At 26.5% G+C, this 21662-nt stretch overlaps 1 protein-coding gene across 3 annotated transcripts; it reads right to left on the bottom strand.

Moving 5' to 3' along the window:
* Nucleotides 1–1628: 1628 nt before the first annotated feature.
* LOC107442610 (ubiquinol-cytochrome c reductase complex assembly factor 1) lies at nucleotides 1629–21368 on the bottom strand. 3 transcript variants are annotated; one of them, XM_043052205.3, is made up of 11 exons: nucleotides 21044–21368; nucleotides 17959–18001; nucleotides 14847–15160; nucleotides 12004–12171; nucleotides 8912–9004; nucleotides 8220–8292; nucleotides 6621–6678; nucleotides 5939–6044; nucleotides 5221–5301; nucleotides 4102–4218; nucleotides 1629–1863 (listed from the first exon to the last, which is right to left on the bottom strand). In XM_043052205.3, exons 1-11 carry the CDS (start codon nucleotides 21233–21235, stop codon nucleotides 1762–1764), a joined length of 1347 nt encoding a protein of 448 aa, XP_042908139.1. In that variant the 5' UTR covers nucleotides 21236–21368; the 3' UTR covers nucleotides 1629–1761. The 3 variants fall into 3 exon arrangements, with proteins under 3 accessions (XP_042908139.1, XP_087025398.1, XP_087025397.1); XM_087169272.1 differs by having other exon boundaries at nucleotides 20863–21278; XM_087169271.1 differs by having other exon boundaries at nucleotides 20973–21267.
* Between the last annotated feature and the right edge of the window lie 294 nt (nucleotides 21369–21662).

Below are 21662 nucleotides of genomic sequence, written 5' to 3'. Positions count from 1 at the left end.
CCAAATGATGCGGCAGTTCGTATGAGGAACAGAAATTCGAGCTCATAGGAGTTAATGGTTTTAATGTCATTCGAGGTATGACATTAAAACCATTAACTCCTATGAGTACTGTGAGACACTCCGACGCCTATGCAGGTCCATCAAGAACAAAAGACCTGGGCTGCTCACGGAGGGTGTGGTTCTGCTTCATGATAATGCGCGTCCACACGTCACCAGTGTCACACACATGGAACTGGCCAAGTTCAAGTGGGATACACTGGACCATCCACCTTACAGTCCGGACATGTCGCCCTGCGATTTCCATGTGTTTGGTCCACTGAAGAAACACCTGAAAGGGAAGCGCTTCAACTCGGACGACATACTCAAGGACGCTGTGAGGGACTGGGTCTCGTCACGACCACAGGAATTCTGGGAACAAGGAATCCTGCGGCTTGTTCATCAGTGGGATCGTTGTACTGAAGCCTATGGTGTATACTTTGAATTAAGTCTACATTTGTACCCACCATGTCGTTTCGTACCTTTTCATTTGATCACCCCTTGTATATATATATTGTTTTTATGAAATTAGTATTGCAAATTCAAGAGTTGATTAATTCAGAACTCAGATAAATTATGTTTTTTACTAAGTCGTATGATTTTTTTAGAAATTATTTTGAAAAAGTTTAAAGCAGCAGCACTGAATTAAATTAAATAGAGTGATTTATAAATATTTTCACTGGTGCAAAATAAATTTTTTTGTTTCATCATTTTATAATTTTTTGCTTTATTTTTGGTCTTTACTTGAAAAGAAAACCGCCTGTTTTCTTTGGGTGTAATAGTAGACATAACAGTAGATTGAACATTAAGTCAAAAATTAAATTTAGATTACTAATTTATTAGAAGAAACTGAAAATAACAAAGCATCATGCTGGAGTAGAAATTAGAAATTCCAGCCACTGGTCCAAAGGACTTGTATGTCACTACAACTAAAGCATATTACTATGGGACTATGCATATTACTATGCACATTTTTACAGGACTATTTAAGTGTCTATTAGATTTGTTTAAAAAAAAGTTAAAATGGTTATATGTGAAAAATTATAATACAGAGAATGTGTAATGTTTACTGTTATGATGAATTTGCTATATAATGAGAAAAACACAGACCAAGTCAAGCTTAGTCTGAACAGTTTAAAATAAATACATTTATGTTGGTATCCATGCAGAATTTAAAACAGGCATGAGAGTGGAAAAAGAATAAAATTTTGAAAATATTTATCAACTGGAATTATGAAAAAAATAAAAAGTGTCAAACTGTTTTGCACTGTAAGAAAACATTTAAATTATTTATATATATATTCAAAGTTTTTTTTTTACTATATGTGCTTTTTGACTGACCAACAAACTGTTAAGCTTTATATATAAATCATGATTAAAGATAATAAAAAATAATAAATTAAAACAACAAAATGAAATAGAAATATTGGAAGTTCTAAAATTTAGAAAGTTTGAAGAGTCTCAAGTCTGTTAAACGGAATCTTCAGTTTATTTCGTGATCATTGATTTCTATCTGCATAAAAAAGTTAGCTAAAAACAGTTTTAGAACAGGACACTATTGTTTTTTTTTTTCTTTTATAAAAATACACAAATAACTAAACTAAATGTTTATTAAGATGATTAATGCAGGCATAGTTTGTTAAAACTTTACAAAATATTATAAATGAGAAAACTACAATCCAATAACAAATGAAAAATTTTTCTAGACTATCATCTTTAACTTTTCTAGGTTTCAGGTTTCTCAGATAGTATGTCTGTTAAAGTCAGGAAAGTCACATTTCCATACATCATCATTTCTTCACTATTTAAGGTATCCAGATGCTCAATCTGAAAATAAATAAATTAGTGATGTATTACATATTGAAAAGCCTAAATAGCAGGTTATTTAGATATTTTAGGAAGAGCTTAAAAGCATGTTTTTGTTTGAAATACACGATAATTAAATTTCAAACTTCTGTTTAAATTAAAAATGTATTTTGTTTAGTTTTGTTATTTGTAACCTGTTATATAGTTGTTAGGTTTGTTATTTATAAACGTTAGTCACATAGTTGTTTTTTTTTTTAAATTATTTTTAACAAATTAGTGATATATTGAATGGAAAATGTCTTTAGAAGAAACGCATATCATTCAATAAAAAACAAACACAATCAAAAACATCTAAATGTAATAGAAACTATATCACTAACATACATTGTTGAATTTTAAACCGAATTGAATGGAAATTTATGAAGTGATTTAAAAATTCCTAAGTAAAGCTGCAAAATTTTATTCAAAGTAAAGTTTGAAAAAAACAATGCAAAGTATAGTTGTTCTAAGTGTTTTCATTATTTAAAACCTAAAGTGATTCCAAAAAGTCCCATTTTAAACCCCACACCATGGGGGTGCAAAAATTGAGTTTATCCCTGATTGATGTAAACCCTTGCTCTATACCATAAATATTAGAGGTAACAGCAAAATGATCAGTATGTTTTTCCCTAAAATAATATACACAATATATAGGCAGTTCTCTAAAGGTGTGAATATAACATAGATCTCAACTTTAAGCTCTGATAACATTAACTTTTAATTTCATTAACTGAATTTCAGAGTAAATTTGTAATTACATTAATTTTTGTAAAGTTTTCTGTTGTAAATGTGGAAGAAAAAAACAAGAGAAAATACAATTACTTGATAATATTTTTACCAAATGACAGCACTATACAATATTTTGGAATCTGGTGTTTTGATGAGTTTTCAAATGTAATTCTATAAATAGCACTATTATTTCAACAGAAATTACTTTGAGTGAATGTTTTAAATTTATTATCTACCCATAAAACAATTTTTTTAACATAATGAAATATTTATTTTAATTTTATCAAATATTTTTACAACAAAATGCCTATTTTTATACATAAATTAACTATGTCCAAAACACATAACCACAACAGTTCTTATAATTTTCCCAGTAAGTTTATTGTTTAAAATAATCTGAGATTTTAAAATTCAATTAAAAATAGTTATGACAAAGTTAATTTTTAAAATCAATAATTATTTTTACATAAATCATGCTTAATAAGTGCATCTATCATAAGTAACTGTCATAAGTGCATCTATCATAAGTTGTGTATTCAAAATAAAATGGCAGCAGTTGCATTGATTACAAATTTTTGAACATTGTTATTTATGTCTTGTAACCATATTTCAGAAGGGAATAAAAACTCTTACGAAATTAAGAATAAAATATATAATAAAGCTTAGCAATAATTTTGAATTTTTTTTATTTTATTATTTACAAATCTTTTAGAGCCTTTTTACCATTTTTAAAATTTTTTTTTTTTCATGTCTGTGAATCAATTAAATTTAGAAGACTTTTTGTCCAGCTAAAGCATACTATCTATTTTACTGGAACAACTATGTCTGACAAAGTTTAAAGTTTTAATCATTTGCCGACTTCTATAAGTATAATTCATCCCAATGTTATCCTTAATAAAAATTTAGAACTCCCAATTAGATTACAAATGCAGAATCTAACTAATTTTAACATTCAAATTTCTAAGCGAGCTTTCTGATTGAAAACAAGCGTCACTGATTTCCAGACCACTAAAAGCAGAATACGAAATTTGGAGCTTTAGAATGTTTAAAATTTCGGAACCCACAAGTCAACTGTGTCCAAATTCTAAGCTACAGCTCTCTCTGAAGATTAAATTATTCAATTAGTAGTACTTTTAAAAATGCTTAGCGTCTTAAATTTATCATAATTTTGACGTTTAGATTATGTCCAGTAAAAAAAATGATATCAAATCAGAAACTTTTTAAAATTTGCCTGTAGTAGCATTATTGTTACTACTTTTTAGAAATGCTCTTGCATTCATTTTCATTTATGAGTATTTTCAAAACCAGCACTATGCACTCTTCGAAATTTTATTATAAGGGGAAGAAATTGGTCATCAACTTAAAGCAATTTTTTTAAAAAAAAAACAACTTATATAAATAAAGAAATAGTTTTATTTTTAACCTATTTGTTTTCAAATTATAACTAAAATAAGAATTATGAAAATGTACTACAGTATATAGATTTCTCACTTGTTTTCGAACATATAAAACTAGAGCTTCAAGTAATCTTGGATCTATTTCTGGGTCAAAAGCATATAGAGTTCTCCATAATGCAGCAGCTAATGTTCTATCATCAGCAAGAATACCCTATCAATATAAGAAAAGAAATTAATGAGAATCAATATAGCAATTTTAAGTAAAATTTTTAGTAAATAAACAATAGAAAAATATTCATAATTGGGGAGACCATATTGATTAAAAAAATAAATAAATAAATATATATATATATATATATATATATATATATATATATATATATATATATATATATATATATATATATATATATATATATATATATTTGCATGCCTATATATTTATCATAATTTACTTTGTAATTTAATAAGTATATTTGTTTAAAATTATTCACATGAATTATTTTTAGTATCTGCATGTGAGTCAAAGATTAATTATACATTTGTAAATTCAAATTACTTTCAGCAGAATCTCAGTATTTTCTGTATTTTTACAATTACAGCATTGTGCTAATGTTGGCTCTCAACACTCTATTTTATATATTTTGTGGTCCATTGTCTAAAAACAGTTACACATCTCTGGTTTAAAGATTCAATGAAATCACCATTTCAACAATTGAGCTACAAAATTTCAAAATTACCAGAAAATTCATGGTTAAAATTAATTTAAGAAAATTCTCTCGTATTAGTATCTATCAGAAATAAAATTACATAAAAAATTATGAAAAGATAAATACAAATGAGAAAAAAAAAAGAAAAAATAAACTTAAAAGCATACATGCAACATAAATTTATATTTATATGCTCAAGTTTTTAATAAATATCTATAAAATTGCTTACAAAAAAAGCATAGCAATTATGCGTTAAAACATTTAGTTAATACATTTAAAATTCAATTTAATAGTTAAAAAGTTAATATTAAAGTTATAAATTTTAAAAATATCAGATGTTTACTTCTGAAAATGGAAAGTTTTAAATTTTCTCATTTAAAGTTGAAAACTTAAAGTTACTTTGACATCATAATGTCAGAGTATAAAAACAGTCTTTGTAAAATTAAGAAAAGCCTTTAACATTACGTGTAAAAAAATTTATATAGTTTGCGAATCGCTCTTACCTCATCATAAGCTATTAAAGCAGCCTGAAATTGTTCACTCAGCTTTGTTAGATATTCCTTTTTAGTAGAGCTAGGTAATTGCTACACAAAGAGAAGAAAATGTAAATAAGATAAATAATATTTTTGTAACACAGAAAGAAAATTGCATTTTAATTTCTAAGGAAAAACCAGTTTTTCTTAGTTATTGGTTAGAAAAAGAGTTTATAAGTGTTAGGCTTAACATTATCATTCTAAATTTGCCCATCTGTAAAATTCCCTAAAAGAACTTATAAAACGACCAGCAAAAATTAATTTTTATAAACTTATACAGAGTGCTTCTAAACACCATCTAAAAGGGCTTTTTTTCATACATTAATATAGATTATTATCATATTGTGCAACAACAGCAACAAAAATATTGGTTCCTATTCTATCATAAAATTATCAATGTAAAAACACATGTCTGCCCCTTTTTTCCTTTCAAAATTTAATGTAATTTCCAATTATTTATTATAAAATATTCTATAATTTTTTTTAAATATTTTCGACATGCTTTTTAATAAATAGCAAAAGAGTTAAATTTTTGAAACAAATATCAACATCTCTGAGTAGACATTGCACATAAAGCCAAACTATTGTAGCCATCTTGTATCTAGGATTGTAGCTACACAAATACAACCAACAGAAAAGTATTGAGAATTGGAATAACAACATAAACAGAAGATAAACTATTATTTACCCCCAAGTGGTTTAAACGTTCCTCACAATCATTCCACATTTCTTCAACTAATCTGTTGCGAAACAATCTTCCACTTTTCTCAGAGATGGTTACAAGTGCAAGAATCCTGAAAATATGGTAGAAGTTGCATAAATAATCAAAACAAAATTTAATATATCATATCATATACTATAAGATTTTCAAATGAGTCATAAAAAAATAAGTTGTTTAAATTATAAATTCCTGTCACTGAATGCTTAAATTACTTAAATATAATTATTAAAATGCATTCTCAACAGTTGCACATGCTTCAAAAATAAATATAAAAGGGAAAATATATCATAAAACTAGAGGGCAGCCAAAAAAGGGGCAACAATTTAGAAAGCAGAAAACAATTTTTTAAAAAAAGTGCAATACTTATAATAGATACAGAAAATTAATTATATGTATTCCAAGCAAAAACAATTTATGCAATGTGATTTTTGTTTCGAAAAATTAATAATATACGAAGCTAAACAGTAAAATATCATTTTTTTAATAAATCTATCGGTTTTCAACATGTTTCTGTTCATCTGCTTTAAACATTTTAAACAAACTTTGCTATTATCTTATTTGCTATATAATGTATATAATGTATACATTGTATCCACATAATGCTACATAATTTAGTTGACGTTGATTTGAAATTTTAGGTCATACTTACCACACATGAAGTTCTATGGAAAGGAACCAGGAATGAAATGTATCAGGAAGTTTAAAATCTAAAATAAATTTGCATAAAAATTTTAAATATTTAACATCATTTCAGTGAAACAAATTTAAAAGAATTAAGTGGATTTACACAAGCAGCAAATTATAAACAAGAATTATTTACAGTGGCAAAAAAGAGAATAAAATGATACTAAGCACAAACCTACAAACCTATTACTTTGTTATAAATACTCTGTCATAATTTTAAACATTAAAAGTAATTATTTTTATAACTTCTAAGCAGCTTTTATGTGCAAACTATTTTTATTTTCTCCTTTTACGTTTGAATTATTCTAACACAAAACTTACCAATTTATCTGAATAAAATGAATATTTTTTCCAAGCATGTTTAAAATCATGCGCCATTGAAAATTATTTAATAACAACAATTAATTTTTCACAATTGAATAATTATTTAAACAAGGTGGCCATATTTTTCACTTAAATAGCAATATAATAATATTGTAAATTGAGAAAAGAAAAGTAATAATATATTTTTAGTCAATATTTCAATTTATACTCTTTAAATCATTTAAATAACAGCTTTATTTATTATGTAATAATTTGTGTAGAAGCTGTTTTAGATTTATGCGATACTTGCTTAAAAGTTTTGTGTGGAAATTAATTTCCGATTCATGCGATTTTGCTTTAAAAACTGAAACATGACATTAATTATCTGGTATAAAATTTAATAATAAATATAAAAAAGAGAACTTAATTTAAAAAGAAAAAATCAAAACATAAGAAGTCTAAAATAAAAATGAATTCGATACCTTAAATTTAAAAAATTCTACAGCAAAAATACACAAATCTTGCCAGCCTATTCTAACTGTTAAAAACTGAAACATCACATTAATTACCTGGCAAAAAATTTAATAAACATGATAAAGGAAACTTATTTTAAAAAGGAATCTAAAATAAAAATGAATTCGATATCTTAAATTTAAAAAATTCCCCAGCAAAAATACACAAATCTTGCCTGCCTATTCTATCTGTTAAAAACTGAAACATCACATTAATTACCTGGTATAAAATTTAATAAACATGATAAAGAAAACTTATTTTAAAAAGGAATCTAAAATAAAAATGAATTGGATATCTTAAATTTAAAAAATTCCACTGCATAAATACACAAATACAAAATCAAAACAAGAGAAAGGTATTTTACCTATAAAATTAGACGAAATGAATAAATAAATAAAATATTTATAAATAAACTTGCAAATTAGCAAAATTATAATCTTAATTTTAAGTAAAAATTTAAAAAAGGACAAGGTATACTTTGTGGTATGCTATGTAGACTTAAAAAAATAATGTGAATAAAGTACAAATTCTATTACAATACAATAATGTCTAAACACCAAATGATTGGCTGTTACCAAGAAAGGTTCTTGTGCTTTATTCATGTTGTGCTTTTGCTTAGGTAAAACCTTCTTTGATATTTTATAACATAAAAAAAGGAAAGTGATTTATAAAATGTAAATTGTTATATCCAAAAAGAAATGTACAAAAACAAGTTACTAAATGAGAACAAACAAAAGTTGTGACTTACATCTCATGAAAGCATGCAAATCAATTGTATCAGCACATTTTTCATACACTAAGCAGGCAGCAATGTTAATTTTCTAAAATATACAAAGACAAAATATAGCAAAGCCATACAAAATACCATTAATTAAAAAAAAAATTTCTTTAAACTATAATGAAAATTTAAGAATTTTTTTGACAAAAAACCTTGTTTTAAATATCTTTTAAATAATTTATACAATTTAAAAACTATGCATAATTTGAATTTAAATGAGTAGGTTTTTTGCTATGGATAAAATCATGCAGCAATTAAATTTGAAGAAGTTTAAATAAAAAAAATTAAACTTTGACAATATGTATAAATGCATCAATTCATATGTTTTATTTTCTGGAGAAGTCTGAATGATTAAATTATTAAGTTTATTCTAGTCAAGTTCAAGCTATCAATTATCCAGTTGGGTGAAAAGTGTTGGATTTTAAGCTATGTAAAATCTTATAATGATTAAAAGATTGGATAAAAACTTAAGATGTCTGAAAAACTAATGAAGATTTCAAAACATACATATAATAGAGTTATAAAAAATAAATTATTAGTCAAAAATTTTAAGTTAAAAGTTAAAAAAGTTAATAAATGTTTTAAAAAATACAGCTTTAAACATAAATTTTCAGAATTCAATTTAGCTTCTGTAGGTCATGATACAAAATAAAATTACATACTGTTTTTACACCCATCATTTCTCGTAATTTTCTCTTTATTTTTTGAACTCTTGAACCATTCATTAAAGAAACACTTGTTGCCATTCTTGAAATCTTAAAAAAGTAAAATACATAGAAAATATTTTGTTTTTGAATATGCAAAGCAAAAACATCAAATTAATATCAATAATTGTATGAAACATCTTTTCATATTTTTAAATATTCCAACATGATTAGAAATTACTGAAAAATAGATATGCCTTGATGCTACATAGCTATTATTCATTTATTAGTAAACTCTAGTGCTATTATTCACTGTGACCTTATATGACATAATGCAATATGGCATAATTTGACCTTAACCAACAGAAAATTATAATTTGCACTGTTTTCTTTTCTTTTCAATAAAGCTCTACTTAATCAATTTTCAATAAAGTAAGTTTAAAACCAATTTTCAAAATCTAAGTCCATGAAAATATTAATAAGACTAATGATGGTTATTTAAGGTTTTCAATAAATATCTCCATTTTAAAAGTCTTTAGCTCTAAAGAATTTTTTTAAAATATTATTTTCTACAAGAAGTATAAATCACTTGTCTTTTTAAATTTGGTTTAGTGTAAGGTTTTATGACAAGGTGTTAAATTTCAAGTAGTGTTTGAAAATGAAAAAGATAAACAACGTTAAATCTTAAGTAATAAACGAATAGTTGGAAAAAAAATAGAGCATTCTAAAGAAATGCTAAATGTACAACACAAAGATCTAGAAATACATTAATTAACAACAGCTAGTATTTCTAATGACAAAAGTAAAATTTCATTGATCAAAATCAAGAATGTCTTGGCGGTATTAAAATCTGTAAAATCTTTTGATAGTGATCAAATTTCAGAGATACTAAAAGTTAATATTGATGAAACAGTTACAAGACTACAACCCTTTTTTAATTTAATATAGAAACAAGTCCTAAACAAGTGAAGAGAATCAATCATCATAAAAATTACCAAAAAGCAAGATCTTTCCATTAGCAAATCAGTAATATGTCAATTCCGGCCAGAGTGTTTTGAAAAATTTTAATCAACAGGTTGAAAAGGCATTATGCAAGAAGCAAATTGGTTTGTGGTGCAGGAACATTAAGCAAATATTTACTTCAAGGGAGATTATTGAACTAAATCCCAAATTTAATACAATGTACATGCATTTTATTGACTTCAAAAAGCTTTCGACACTATTAATAAAGAGGTGATATTGAGAATTTTAGAGTTAAATGGCATTTTTCAAAAAATTTATAAATATCATTAAAAAGTTTAGAGGGATTTAAAATGTTGTGTTGAAGTAAACGGAAGCTTGGCAGAGCACTTTAATAAAGAGACTAGGGTTAAACAAGATGTCAGTGTTCATCATTATAATTTATTGGATAAAGAGAAATACAATCCAAGGTGCAAAAAGAAAAATAAGATGGAATTTCACAATAGTATTTAAAAACTTCGATTTTGCTGATGAAATTGTTTTATTTGCCAGTAAATTTGAATATCTGCAATTGAAGACAACTATTTTCGAAAAATATGCAAGAACATTAGATTGAAAAGAAATTTTTTTAAAAAAAAAACTATAATAATAAATGGCAAAACAGAGCATGGAATAAAAATTAAAATTGGAAAAATAGAAGATGTAGAAAAATTAACACACGTTGCTGCAATAGTTGAAAGAATAGGAGGAACAGATGCAGAAATAGGAACAAGAATTTCATAGGCACAATAACATATCAAAAAGTTAATAAAGGTTTGGTGATCAAATAACTTAATGCTTAAGACTAAAATTAATATTTTTAATTCAGTGAAAAGGAGTGCACAATTATATTATATGGGTCGGAAAAATGGAAACTTACAAAATAATAATAAAAAAACACAGCTGGCAAAACAAAACAGAAATTAAAGAAATATTCTAAAAATACTCTGGTCTCAAACCATATTTAATTAAGACGTCTTCAGTAACATTAAATAAAAACAAATCTACCTTTATATAAAAAGAAAGAAAAGGATAGGTCATATGTTGAGAATGCCTTCCACAAAAATTTTATTATTAGCTTTAATATTGGTGCCAGAAGTCAAGCAAAAAAGAGGCAGACCTATGGAGGAATCAAGTGAAAAAAGAAAAAGCAGACAGAATGGACCAGCTGGCCCAATGTGTGATCCTATGATGCTGACCCAATGGGCTAACATAGGAAGTTAAGGATTTTACGAGACTTTAATATTCAAAGATTACAGTTCAAGGATTTAGGACCCTTAAATTGAAGGATTACAGAATTGTTTATATTTTCCATATAAGACTTTTAAATCATACTAAGTGGGTAGATTGTTTATCCTCACACTTAGATTAATTTATTAAAATGTAAATACTACTACTAAATGTGACTTTTTAAAATGTTTTCATAGTATTAAAATAAAAACTTCAACATTTAAAAAGATTAAAGTTTTTCAGTAAAAAAAACTTATGAAGCATCATTCAAATTTATTATTTTTCCTCAAAGATGCTCATAGTTCTTATTTTAAGATGCTACCCACTTTCAGAGATACTTTTTACTTGTATCGGAATGTAAGACTTCAAGATCAAAAAGGCAACTGAAGGACATAATTAAAACAAAAATATTATTATATTTCACAGGAGTGTAAACAACTTTCAGCTGAGTATGAGTTTTTATGATAAGATGTGAAATTTCAAATAGTCATTTAGAAAAAGGTAAAGTATTTACACTTCCTGTAAGCCACTTTCCTTTAAGACAAGAAGATCATTCTTAGAGATACTAGATTGTGGGAAAAATCCTTCATGGTAAATTTGCTTTTAACCATATAGGCAATTTAAATTTTTTTGAAAAAATGAATTCAGATGAACAAAGAGTAAAGTATAAAATTTCAAATGCTGAATTGAAGAGCTTTATTTATTTAATCTTTTAAAATATAAAAATGCCAAACAAATTATGACCAAATTTCTTTCTCTCACTAAAATCAGCTATAGTAGTGAAAGATTTAGACAAAAATTGGAATACTACTGAGCATTTAAGAGTCAATTTAAAAATAAAATAAAAACTAATGAGAAAAGTATAAACATTATAGCTTTACCTGTAGCATATTATAATTTAATAGGATTCTTGAAGTACTTATTGCACTATTTGGTGACACTAATGAATGAAAGTCTCTCTGTACATTATGGTTTTGAGATGATGGTTTAGAAGAATCAGATTTGCTAAATTTGTCATTCAGTTTCAGAAAGTGAGTTGGGTCTTTTACCTAAATGATAATTATAATGATTAACAACACAATATATGCATAAAACTAAAATATATAATTTCACAAAACTTAAAATTGCTCAATAAATAAGATTCTTCTTCGAAAGTAGTAGTCTACAACCTACAGCCATGGGATCATATGTCGTCCTAAAATGCTCAATGTACAAAATCTACCTTCAAGCCATAAGTAATATGAAAAAAAATTGCATAACTTGAATAAGATCAATATATAATTGTTCTTCAAATTAATCTTAATAATAGAAAAAAAAAGTTATAACGTTTAAAATATAAACATATACACATTTGATAGTCAAAAGTTTGGAATTTTTTGTCGCTTAAAAGTTCAGTTATTTTTATTTTTACTGACTTTTTACATAATCAAAACATATGCTGTTTAAATCAAAAATTGAAGATATATGTAAGTTAATAAAAAAATTATTTTTACACAAAGAGAGTTAAAATCTTGATATCATTTAATTTACTAAAGACAAATTTTTATTATTTTATCTTATTATTTTTAATTTTTTGCCTTTTAAAAGTTCAGTTTTCTGTGTTTCTACTGAAACTATTTTACAAAATCAAAACATATGCTGTTTAAGTAAAAAATTGAAGATGTGTGCAAATTATAAAAACAATAAAATTATTTTTACACAAAAAGAGATAAAATCTTGATATCATTTAATTTACTAGAGAAAAATTTTTATTTTATTATTTGAGAGAAGACAACAATGCAATTCTGCCATTTTTTTTTTCAATTCAAAAATATTATAGGTATGTATAACTTGTAACTATATATAATATGCTGTAATTTATGTTACATTAGGACAAATTGATATTGTACTTATAAATCTAAGATAGCTTTCAACTCAAATTAAACTAAGGAATCCTAGATTAATTGTGATTAAAACTGAATTTTTCGCAGCCCTTGAAAATTTAAATATTTTTCCCTGCAACCAACCTCCAAAAGATTGAGACCTTCTACTTTACAGAAAAGATAAACTAAAATTATGAGTAAAAATCAGGGGCAAAAGAAAAGGATACAAAACTTTATTCGCCTGATATTTATAAATGATAAGTGAGATTAGTGTTCAAAAAGAATATTTAAGCAAATGTTTGACTAAAATAATTTACTTGTACAACAAGGAAACCAATACATACTCAAGTACTGAGGAATAAACGTGCACACACTACAGCAGAATAAGGGGCCTGATATTTATAAATGATAAGTGAGATTAGTGTTCAAAAAGAATATTTAAGCAAATGTTTGACTAAAATAATTTACTTGCACAACAAGGAAACCAATACATACTCAAGTACTGAGGAATAAACGTGCACACACTACAGCAGAATAAGGGGCCTGATATTTATAAATGATAAGTGAGATTAGTGTTCAAAAAGAATATTTAAGCAAATGTTTGACTAAAATAATTTATTTGCACAACAAGGAAACCAATACATACTCAAGTACTGAGGAATAAAAGTGCACACACTACAGCAGAATAAAGGGGTCAATTTTAATGAGAGAAAAGCATTAAAATAATAACAAGTATAATCGAAATTATATTTAAATATTGATAAAAAGTATCTTTACATGTATTTATACCGTCATTCCCTCATTTTTTTGCATACATTGTAGTGCAATTTAAATATTAATTACGAGTTTTGCCACAACTTGCTTTTTTGCAAGCCTCCACAATTACTGTTTCATGATGATTATTGAATTGTTAGATTAAATATGAAAGTTATTCACTTAAAAGAGAGCAAATTGTCATTATATTATCAAAGAATTGGTTCAATAGATTTAGCTTTTAATTCTATTGATAAACTTTAAATTTTACTTGGTTACCATTGCAACTTCATTAAAAAAAATTTTTTTTTTTAAATTCCTATTCATTTTTGTGTTATCATGAAAACTTCTTTAAAAGTTTACACCAGAGCTAATTCAGTATTAGAGCCATAAGTTAGTTTTTTATATTGCTTAAAAGTGTTCAATATTTATTTCATACGAATTATTTTAACTGCATAGATTAAATGAATATAGTTTTACATAAAATTTGTGATAAAGGCAGACATTTATTCACAATTTTATTACTATAAAATTGTAGGGAAATATCTTTAGCATGTTGCTTAATAAGATAACATTGTGCAGCTACTTTAATATAGCAAAGAAAGAACGACATTTTAGTTTTAAGTCTATAATTTTGAATAATAATCAAAAAGTGTAATAATAACAGAAAATAATATTAATAAGGGATGTTGTATATAATTGTTCCTGGTAAAATACAGTTAAATAACAGATACATAATTTATAGGTATGCATTGTAATTTTTATTATTTTTATTTAAATTTTTGTTTATAATATAAAGGTATCTAGATTTTCTTTGTTCATTAAAGTATGAAACTGTGAGTTGACAACTACAATTTTAAGATACAGAGATGTCCAAGCCAGAAGCTGAACTATAACACTGAGTCGAATAAATCAATTGTCATTGGCACCATTTCTATTCGATGGTTTATGTTTACATCCTAATAGAAGCGCATTCTTATTGATTGCTTTCTGTAAACTCATTAATGTTTTACGAGTGAACAGAAAAATGAAGTGATGCCAGCTTAGACATCTCTGTATGGTGATATAAATGCTAAATAATGACAAAAAACAAAGAAATTTGAATTTACTCCAACTTTGAATTCATCAGGTATTTGAACTTTGAGTTTATAATCAGGTTTCATGCCTTCTTCTGCTGTTCGGTATGAAAGATGGGGGGAGAGATATGGATAAACTCTTTCCATCTTTGGTTCTTTAAGTGAAGGATCCTTTCTTTTCATTATTTCTCCAATGACAGGAGGTACTGAATCATACTTGGGCAATGTCTTAACAACTTCTTTTAATTCACAATTTAAATACTTCCCTTCTTCTTCTTTGGGTATCAAGTACCAGTCAGGCATACAAGTGTGAACAGTTATCAACTGCAGTTCTTCTTTTTTCTTGCCTGAAAATATTAAGAAAAGATATCTAAGAATGTTTTTTTTTAAATGAAAAAACAGTCAAATTACATTTGGATTGGTCTGGTTCAGGGTTGGCAAGATTTTGCTGCAGATGGAAAAAACCATGGTAGATACCGGTAAAAACCGTCCTGGCAAAAACAGGTTTTTGCCAAGCAAATTGGCAAAAACCTATATTTTCTAAGATGAGAGGACAAAAACACATTTTTGATACAAAATTATTCCTAAAATTGAAATATATACTATAAATATAAATAATTACAAAAAAATTAACAAAATTATTATTCCATAATTAAATGATAATGTAATAATATATCATTTTAGTAGTTTAAAACATTATTGATTGGAAAATTTGTGATTAGTCTCTTTTCCCAGGGAAAAGAACTTATTTTAAATTATTATAACTATAATTTAAAGCATAAAATATCTATCAACATGTGTAGTTAATTATTGTACAAATAATAATTTTTTATAATAAATAATATTATACAAATAATAATATTTATTTATTTGTAAAAAAAAAAAAAAAATATTTTAGGAGTCTAAAATGAAAAGAGATCAAAAACTTTCAATCTTTTAAAAATTATTACCCTTATATTAATTATTAATATGTTAAAAATAATTTTTCATGTAATGTATCAAAATTATTATTCCTTATGATTGATTTAAATTTGCTTCAAGTATTTTGTAATAATATTTAATCAGCAATTTAGATAATTTGGTTTTTGCCGGTTTTTACCAGTTTTTGCCACTGTCCTGGTAAAAAACCCTTTTTGCCGGCAAAAACTCCAACCCTGGTCTGGTTGTTAACCTTACACTAGAGATACACTAATTGACAATAAGCGAGAATTTGAGGCCCCTCCTTTCTGAAGATTTGGAGACAGTACAAGTGCATGTACAACTACAAAATTGCTTTCCTCTACACTCTACTCTACAATTACTCAATTGTAAACAGGGATTACGGAACCAGGGGGAAAAGGGGGCTGTAGCCCCCTCACATCTTACAAATAAAGGGTCACAGCACCTTCGAAAATTACAATTTTTCACTTAATATTTGTGTATTTAAATTTACAATTAAAAGAAATAGATAATTTACTTTTGTCAGAATTTTATATATATATATACAGAGGTCTGTTTAGAAGAAATTGGGGTCCGTTAACGGACCCTTCACAAAATATATTTTTATAAAAACGGACCCTTCACAAAATATTTTAACTTAAAAACGGATCCTTCACAAAATTGTTTATCTTCATCATTGTTTTGTTAATTGAATAAACCCTCCCCCGGGCAGAAAACAAGAAAGATGGATGTAAATGAATTAAGTTTTGTCTTCGGCAGACGATTCTTCCATTATTCGTTCAAAATTAATATTCTGCGTTCAGCAGTATAGGATAAATACCAAACATTTGTATGTTGCATCTCTAATTTAGAAGCAGCAATTGCTGTTTATTTTTGAAAATTTAATTTTTTTAATTATAATTTTACAGTGCTGAGCATAATCTAGCATCTATTTACAATTTAAAAACTCACTAAAGAAGTTTTTTGCAATAACCGGACCCTATTTGCACAAATTCGTTAAAGCAGAACCCTGGTTGAAAGAATGTGAGTAATTTTTTCACAATTTCACAGAAACCGGACCTTTCACAAAATATCTGGACAGACCCCTGATATATACTAAAAAAATGCCCTTATTTCAAGCGAGTGTTAACATTTACTTGGTGAAATCTGCTACCAAATCATAGCTTACTCGCTTCCCCCTTCCTCAATAAATATATGGCTACAATAAATATATGGCTCTATTGCTGAGAGCTGGGAAAAATTCTTGGTTTCAAAAGTTACAACAAACAGAATAAATAAAAAAATAAAACAGTGAAACAGAATTTTTAAAAAATACAGTTAAATAAGAGATTTAAATGTAACTTTTGCTGTAATATTTGTAATGTAGATGTAATAAATGTAATATGCAATGTAATATTTAAATGTAATTTTTGCTCCTGGGCAATATAGTCTCGATAATATAAGGAAACAATTTAATTTTAAGAAACATCTTTTACATTTTAAATCAGATTTAACTTTTCATTTGAAGATATGGATGCATTCCTGCACAGTAAACCAGTATCTCAAAACTCAAATAAACCAGTTATTTAATGGAGAAACTGTGTCTTGCTTGGAAATATTATAAAAAGTTTTTTACTGTTACAAAATAGCATAATTACATATTTGTATGAATATTTACATATTTGTATGGATATTACATTTTACATATTTCCACATAGTATGGTGTTTAAAACAATGCTATAGTGCATAATTTTACTACAGTGAAACCTCTCGGGACCGACCACTCTCTGCTCCACAGTAAAATGGTTGTTAATGGAGAATGGTCATTCTTATATGTTACCTCCGCTGACTTCAAAATGTTTTCAAAGATACACGAATTTAATTTTAAACAACGTCATTCTCTTGGTGGGGAAATGCCATTTATGTTGGCATTATGAAAACCTGACTAATGAATAAAATTTAGCATTAATAGAAATGATCCGTCTGATATATTATGTGTAAAAACAAATTTACCAATTATGAATGATAGTAAATGATAATTGATAAGTGATATTAAATAAATAAACAATTATGCTTCTTTTTCAGTTTACATTTAATTTCATATCATAAAATTTAGTTAGTTTTAAAAGACGAGGTTTGTTTGTTAGAAATGCTTAATTTATATTAAAATAATTTTTTTCTTTGACAAAAAAATTGAATTAACAAAAAATCATAAGCAGATTCTTACCACGAAATATTTCTTCAACCCAAACTTTTCCAAATACCAATTCCTAAAAAATGAAAAGTATTTTCACTTTCGAACATATTATGATATCAAAAGAAATAAAGCATTATTTATTATAATAACTTGAGAAGTAATGGCTCAGTGGTTAAGGCACTGATCTGTCATTGTGAAATAACTGGGGCTTGATTCTCAATGACTGCTAGAAGCCTGTTGATTGATGGGTACAAGCTTCTCCGGAACGTAACTATGGACAGTTGACAACATCATGCCATTTGTCACATTATTGTGGAGCCTCAACCTCCATTACCCTTAGGCCCATAATGAGCTGTTGTAGGAATGCATTACTTAATTTCTTACAACTTAAGTAGAAATAAAAGAATTCTGTGGGCTAGAGGAACATGAAAGTAAAGGCTTAGTTGAAAAGAAGCAGTCGCTATAATGGCACTATTATTTAATAATTCTCAATGACTTTTGCATTGTTTAGAATATAAAACCAGTTTACAGACATTTTAAAAATAGCAGCCATGAAAAATTATTAAGTTCACAAAATTTTCTCAAGTTAAAAATATTTCACATTAACTCTTTTTGGATGTGATACAATTTTCCTCAAATAAAGATGCTTCGTTCAGCAAGGTACTTCAAATAATAACAAAGATGTATGTTACTAATTTAAAGTAGCAAGAAAGCTGTGTTTACAAAAAAAGAAAGGAAAAAAAAACATAAAATTACTTTTATTGAATATGTAGTATTTTTTTTTAATTCTAATATTACGGGCGATATTCTCACATTTTGCTGGGGAGAAAAACACACTAATTATTTCCTTTATCACACTTTGTAAATCGCCATCATATTAAAAAAAATAATTAAAAATCCTGAAATTTATCATAGCAATTACCGAAAAACAGATCAACGTCAAAATCATGCGAGTAAAGGGGTTACTCAAATGCGTGTTTCATTTCAAGATTTCATTGTTGTAATAAATAATATTGGATTTTAAGAACTACACGGAAATCAAAAGCAATAATTGCCATAAAAATTTATTGAAGCGTTGCCTTGAAAAGTAAATACTCAAATGTACGACTTGAATTTCCCATATCCTTTGAAATATATTTGGATAATTAAAAACCATGTGAAAATCAATAACTCTCTAAAATACAATCAAAACACTACCTGTATTTATAATACTATCAACATAAATTAAAAGCTAAAAAAATTATTATTTAAATGTGCAATTCAAATTAAATTTTTTCTTCCCAAAAGAAAAATCTTTCTGCAAGAACTCTGTAATGTTCTGCGACAATGTCATCGCAATTCTGCCTCAGGGTGTTATAGTAAAATCTTTTGAAAACCATGGCATTTCAAATTTAGATGGGGGAAAAGACAATTTTTGTGGAACTGAATAAATGTGGATTAAGTAGAATACATTGTAGAGTGGGATCCGTATAATGACATTGTTAATGAATTCAACACAAATGATGCTGTGGAATTTTTAAGATTGTAGATTTATGGTATGTCCACATTGTATTATAACATTGTGTCAGTTTTCATGGTGTTATAGATTTTGAATCACTCTTGAATAAATTCTCTTAACTTTTAATTTCATTTTTTTTCCGAAAAAAAAAATTATATACAAGGAAAATATGGCTAGAGTAAATGAAAAATTAATTTTAGAAAACATATTAAAAATAGTTTTGATAAGGCTAAATAAATACAGATTTATACATATCTATCTCATAGCTTTTAATGCACCAATATTTTACAATCAATGAATGACCAATTTTATTATCGATGTATAAGTCGACCTCTGGATTTTTATAAAAATCTTTGGATTTGAAAAAATAACTTTTACACCAGGATACGGTAAAGAAACTTTAAATAGTTTTAAACAATTTATTAAAATTAAAAATATACGGTTTTTAAAGGTATAGAAATTACTAGACCCTGGCGATTATTTTGGCGTAGATACTGAAATCTTTCCAAAGGATATTATCTTTAATTGAACCAAAACAAGTATTCTTTATGGAAAAAGCCTGCTTTCGAAACATTTCTTCTAGTCTTTTTCATATCTTGTACATTAAATACAATCAAACTATTATGAAGTTTACATTTATGTTTGAAATTAATAGAATTAAATTTAAATAAATAGATAATTATTCTATAAAAAATATTGAAAATTGAATGAACATTTAAATTTTTGTAGTTGATTAAAATACATCGATTTATATCATTATAAATATAAAAATTTCTTTTTTTGGGGTATTTCTGTTAGTGATCACCTACCTACCTACACACCACCTACAATCGCCAAAGGGATTTTAAACTTGAAAATTTTAATATATATATATATATATATATATATATATATATATATATATATATATATATATATATATATATATATATATATAGAGAGAGAGAGAGAGAGAGAGAGAGAGAGAGAGAGAGAGAGAGAGAGGGAGGTTGGCATGTGGGATATACTCTACAAGTTATACCCTTCTAGTTGGTTTCCTTTTGTCACCAAGACTTGATTCCTTTGATTCTGATGCAGAAATTTTTCCTTGTTTTCAATAGTTGGCTGAAAACTTTGTTAATTGACTAAAACGAGCCGAATATTTGGCTTTTAAAAGGGGGAAGCTAAGAAATCATTTAATTAGTCTCACCCCAAAATGAAAAACACATTGAAATAGAGCAATTTAAAATCCATTGAGAAGCTTTGATAAGTATCAAAATTTCATGTTACACTTTATGTCATTTCTTCGTGAATAACAATTTATGGACAAAAAAAAAAAAAAAAAGTAAAGTTGTTTCTTTTAAAAACTACTATTATAAAATACTATCTTTTAAAAACTACTATTTTAAAAACTACTATTTTATTTGAACTTAAAATTGCACTGTAAAAAAAAGTACTTTTTCATTTCGCGGGCACAGACGAAAAACACGTTCATGTTAAATCACCGGCCACAAAAGTATCAACAGTTTCCTTTTCATTTTCTTAAATTTTTAGATTTTATAATTACCGTTAAAATTCACCGGCAAAATTTAAAAGTACTTTAAAAAGTTATAAAAATCCATTAAAAGTCATAGTTACATCAGGGCCAGGACCAATTGGTTCACGCATGGGAATCACTTTACGAACAACATAATAACAAATTTCAGGAAATTTTTTATAACTGTTTAAGCAGACCACACGACCGACACCATAATTTTTTAAATTACTAAGGATTTCAAATAATAATTTTCCGGTAAAATGACTTTTTTTGCCCACTAATCTGATTGGCATGGTTGCATAACAAGGTGAACTTCGGAAAAAGTAAACAAACAATGAGTATTGATTGATTGATTGTAACTGACAGCAACTTATGCACTTGAATAAAATTAGCTTGTAGCTTTACAAACTTATCACTTTCGGAGATAATCAGAAGTAAGCCTTAAGCCACTTGAAATAGTTCCGGAAGTGACGACTAAACCTCAGTTTTGGCGCTAGTATGGTAAGGTCCTAGCTTTCGCGGAACTTCTCTATTCTTAACATGAAAGACTCGCACAAATTAATTTCCTCATTTAAATATTAAGCAAATAATATTCGAATTCCCTATTCTAAAATGTATGATGTATTCTAGCAACTGTAAGCCTTTTTTTAAAACACACTGTAAAGATTTAGTTTTTCTGACATTTTAAAAAATTTTTGAAGTCAATTAACTTCGAGTCTA

The sequence above is a fragment of the Parasteatoda tepidariorum genome, chromosome 8 (genome assembly GCF_982258835.1).
Source record: "Parasteatoda tepidariorum strain Cologne lab strain chromosome 8, Ptep-v5.0, whole genome shotgun sequence".
Classification (NCBI taxonomy): domain Eukaryota; kingdom Metazoa; phylum Arthropoda; class Arachnida; order Araneae; family Theridiidae; genus Parasteatoda; species Parasteatoda tepidariorum.
This window is presented reverse-complemented; position numbering and strand designations above follow the sequence as displayed.